Raw genomic sequence first — 4,669 nt, 5'->3', positions numbered from 1 at the left:
TACAAATAAAAAAAATGGCAAATTTCAAAGTGAATTAAATGCTTTAACGGGTGACTTATTGTCTTTTACACAAGAAGGATACATTAACCATCGACTTAATCAGCCACAGACAATGGCAAGCCCCTTCCAGACCCAGCAGCTAAACCCTAATGCACACATCTTCTGTCCTGTTAGAAGTCACATCCCAGATATGAATCTCAGCAATAGGGGTGATCTAGTACGAAGGAAGCTACAGTAATTCGAAGGAAAGGCACTGTTGGAAGCATATAGAGCACAATTTGAGCTACTGGCAGAGATGAATGGATGGACAGAGGAGCCGAAAGCAGTATATCTGGCAACGAGCTTGAAGGGACAACCACTGGAAATACTTGGAGAGGGATGCCTACCAACTCCCACAGTGAAAGTTCCAACACTTAGGTGTAAAATGACAAGCACACATAATGTCTAAGTGACAGGAAAGCTGGATGACCAAAAGTGCAGCATTGTCATAGATTCTGCATCTCAGCAAACCCTTGTGAGTATCAAAGTGCTAGATCACAAAGGAGTACCAGAAGCCATACAGAAGCTCTGGGATGTGACAGGACATTATGCAAAATTGTGGGGACCAGTGTGGGTAACTATTGTGCTCATGGGCATAAAGAACAGACAGAAAGTATACTTGGCTGACATTGAAGACCAATGCATATTAGGGTTGGACTACTTACTAGAGGTTTGGAGTCAATCAAGTTCCAGAAGGCTGTAAGTGTTTGTTCAAATCCATGTAAACCAATCACAGCAGCACATTCTCAATATATACTGGAATATTAATATTGATACTGGTTCTAATGATTTGTTAATTTTTTGTTGTTGTTGTCAACATTAACACAGAATAATTCCCAATTACAGGTATTAAAAACACACCAAATATAGATCTATACAACCTAATCCTGTCTCTTGTGGTTCAACAACTTATAAAGAACTACCACATTCACTAGTAGTTACTGTTTGTTCCAAGTTATTCACAACACAGTAGACAACAGTATGTTTTCTCTCAAGTATTTTTAATCTATCTTTTGTTGCAAACTTTTTCAATAAACTGAAAAACTGTAAGGTTTCACCCCAGTATGTATTCCCTTCATGTTTTTTAACTTAAGAGTTACTATGAAATAGCTTTCTACAAAACTCACAACTTCTGGGTTTCTATTAATTATGTATACATTCATATGTTAAGGTACTACTTTATTCAGTCTTTTTCACACATTGTACAACTATAAGGATTCTCCTTTTTTCCCAAGCAGATAATACAGTTTTTCCTCAGTGTGTGTACTTTCATGTATTTTTAAAGGACTCTTTGTTACAAACTGTTTCTGCAATCTGTACAGTTGTAATGTTTCTCCCCACTGTGTATTCTTTCATCTACTTTTAAACGATCCTTTTCTCTAAACCGTTTTTCACACACTGTACGACAGTAAAGTTTTTCTCCAGCTTGTATTCTTTCATGTATTTTTATTGACCCTTTCTTCCAAACTGTTTTTCACACACTGTACAACTGTAAGGTTTCAGACCAGTGTGTACTCTTTCATGTACTTTTAAGTGACCCTTTGTTCCAACCGATTTTCACACACTGTACAACTGTAAGGTTTCCAAAACTGTGTATTCTTTCACATATTTGTAAATAATCCTTGTTTCCAAACCGTTTTTCACACACAAACTGTACAACTGTAAGGTTTCACCCCACTGTGTATTCTTTCATGTACTTTTAATTGACTCTTCAGTCTAAACTGTTTTCCACACACTGTACAACTGTAAGGTTTTTCCCCAGTGTGTATTCTTTCATGTACTTTTAATTGCCTCTTCATTCTAAACTGTTTTCCACACACTGTACAACTAAAAGGTTTCTCCCCACTATGTATTCTTTCATGTTCTTTTAAATGATACTTTTCACTAAACCGTTTTTCACACACTATACAATTGTAAGGTTTCACTCCAGTGTGTATTTTATTGTGTATTTTTAAGTGACCCTTTGTTCCAAACTGTTTTTCACACACTGTACAACTATAAGGTTTCTCACCGGTGTGTTTTCTTTCATGTATTTTTAATTCACTGTTTTTTCCAAACCGTTTTTCACACACTGTACAACTATAAAGTTTCTCCCCAGTGTGTATTCTTTCATGTACTTTTAATCGACTCTTTATTCTAAACTGGTTTCCACACTCTGTACAACTGTAAGGTTTCTTCCCACTATGTATTATTTCATGTTCTTTTAAGACATGCTTCTCTCTAAACTGTTTTTCACACACTTTACAACTGTAAGGTTTCACCCCGGTGTGTATTCTTTCATGAATTTTTAAATAATACTTTTCTCTAAACTGTTTTTCACACACTATACAACTGTAAGGTTTCACCCCAGTGTGTATTCTTTCATGAATTTTTAATTTACTGTTTTTTTTAAACTGTTTTTCACACACTTTACAACTATAAGGTTTCTCCTCAGTGTGTTTTCTTTCATGTATTTTTAAATAATCCTCGTTTCCAAACTGTTTTTCACACACTGTACAACTATAAGGTTTCTCTCCACTGTGTATTCTTTCATGTACTTTTAATTGAATCTTCCATCTAAACTGTTTTCCACAAACTTTACAACTGTAAGGTTTCACCCCAGTGTGTATTCTTTCATGAATTTTTAAATAATACTTTTCTCTAAACTGTTTTTCACACACTATACAACTGTAAGGTTTCACCCCCACTATGTATTCTTTCATGAATTTTTAAATAATAATTTTCTCTAAACTGTTTTCCACAAACTCTACAACTGTAAGGTTTCTCCCCAGTGTGTATTCTTTCATGTTTTTTTAAGCGACTATTATTCTGAAATTGTTTTCCACAAACTACACAATGATACGGTTTCTCTAAAGAATACGTCTTCTTTTGTTGTGTTAGGTTATCAAATGTTTTTCCACAACTGTATAGTTTATCATCACACTGATGTTTGTTGGATGCTTTTAGGTTATTTCCACTTAATTTTGTTTCTCCACTAATATTGTTAGTTTCAGATTTTACGTCTTCTGTAAAGTGATTTTCTTGTTTTATAAAATAACCAGGAAACTGACTTCCAGAACAGATGTTCACACTGGTCTCTTTATCTGAAGTAGATATAAATTATGTCAAAAATAGGTAATAATAAATATATCATAATTACTTAATTTGATGAACATATAAATATATTTTAATGTTCAAACATGATCAACACAAATATTAATACAGATATACTAAAGATATAACTAAGTTTAAAAATTATAAAAACATTTTCTACCCAGAACAGAATAGCATTAAAAAACAAACTGTTGGTAACATACCAAATTCAAGAGACGTTTTTAGTAGATAACATCTAAAACTGCCTGTACAAATATGATAGTACAGTGTAGCACCAACCAACACTACTTTTAGCCAGTGCCTTTCTGGATTAACTGTTAGTATTTTCCAACTTGAAGTGGTGATTATCATGTTATCTTTTAATAATTTGTCTACTTTAACATGTTAATTAACATGAATACTTTATAGTTCCTGTTTAAATGTTCAGTATGTGTTAAATGAATATGTATACATGCTAAGATTTAGACTAAACTAAAATGTTTATCTACATATTGTTTATGAAGTTTAGGTATTATTAGAGGCTGTTTCATTACTGAATTCAGTATGTTAAATTAAATGACTGGAGGTTTGGGTTGTATTGGCTGTTACTGTTCAGGATAATCACATTTACAGAAATAAATGACAACAGCACATTCTCTGAACATGAAGACCCAAAAAGATAACAAATCTGGTCAATTAGAAAGTTTCTAATGTTTCATTTATAGAAACAAATACTTCTCCTATTCATTTTGAGACAAACGTTTGTTTAATATTTAAAAAGCACTTTGTTGCCATTTTATCACCTTACACATTAATTTACAGGTACAAATAACAAATGACAATTCCTGCTCCTAAATCTTCATCTGCCCTCAAATAATTTATGTAATCAGCACACCAGTCTATATACCCCATAAATTTTGCAACATATCTGAACCTGTACATATCATGTGACTACTCTCCACCAATAGCGTTGAGCCCTCTATACTGCTATTCTCACTCAATATTCCCTATCTTCACTAGCACTGTATTATTTAGGGTTGTATGTTCCAGTTCAGGGCTCTACCATTAGACCAACATCGGCTCCTTATGTGTTTTGTCAAGTAGTATGCACAATTGCCTAACAACTTCACTCAATGGGCCATTGTACTCATGATTACATGGACGATCGCCTCTTCCAGTCCTTAGTCATAGGACCACAAGCAACATAGATGGGTTTAATGTCTATTCTTACCACACTCAACATCTTATTCATTTACAGGTTTTCTTCAATTACAAGCTAAGTTGGGCCCAGCCTTCTCTTCTTTGTCTCCGAGACATGGAGCAAACAGTTACAATGGCCCTCGAGTTACATTCTCTAACAGCTCAATAGGTTCTATTTTGAGGATGTGGAAACTACTTGGAAACTCTCATTTCTATTTGTCAAGCTCATATGCATTCACTTCATTGGATGTTCGTCAATCACAGGAGCTTCTCCTTGGATCTCTTGGACTACCCTGCTACCTTTCCTTCTGCTGACCTCTCTTAGTGGCTTGACAGGAACCAGACCATGGTAGGAGTT

At 34.4% G+C, this 4,669-nt stretch overlaps 1 protein-coding gene across 2 annotated transcripts in view; it reads right to left on the bottom strand.

Annotated features, from left to right (window-relative positions):
* Positions 1-1,021: 1,021 nt before the first annotated feature.
* Positions 1,022-4,669, bottom strand: part of LOC111089459 (zinc finger protein 675-like) — an 18,922-nt gene continuing 15,274 nt past the window's right edge. Inside the window, exons 4-6 of one of the 2 annotated variants that reach the window (XR_002613735.1) lie at positions 2,792-3,122; positions 1,508-1,611; positions 1,022-1,424 (exon numbers count right to left, since the gene is read on the bottom strand). Coding sequence is in view for 1 of the 2 variants with exons in the window: in XM_022401999.1 (XP_022257707.1) it covers positions 1,569-1,611; positions 2,792-3,122 (374 nt within the window). In the remaining variant the exon portion in view is untranslated. Of the gene's footprint in view, positions 1,612-2,791; positions 3,123-4,669 lie in introns of both variants that reach the window. The other variant, XM_022401999.1, reaches the window with a different exon arrangement.

The sequence above is a fragment of the Limulus polyphemus genome, unplaced genomic scaffold (genome assembly GCF_000517525.1).
Source record: "Limulus polyphemus unplaced genomic scaffold, Limulus_polyphemus-2.1.2 Scaffold6311, whole genome shotgun sequence".
Classification (NCBI taxonomy): Eukaryota; Metazoa; Arthropoda; class Merostomata; order Xiphosura; family Limulidae; genus Limulus; species Limulus polyphemus.
Note: the sequence above shows the minus strand (reverse complement) of the source record. Positions and strands in the feature narration are given on the sequence as shown.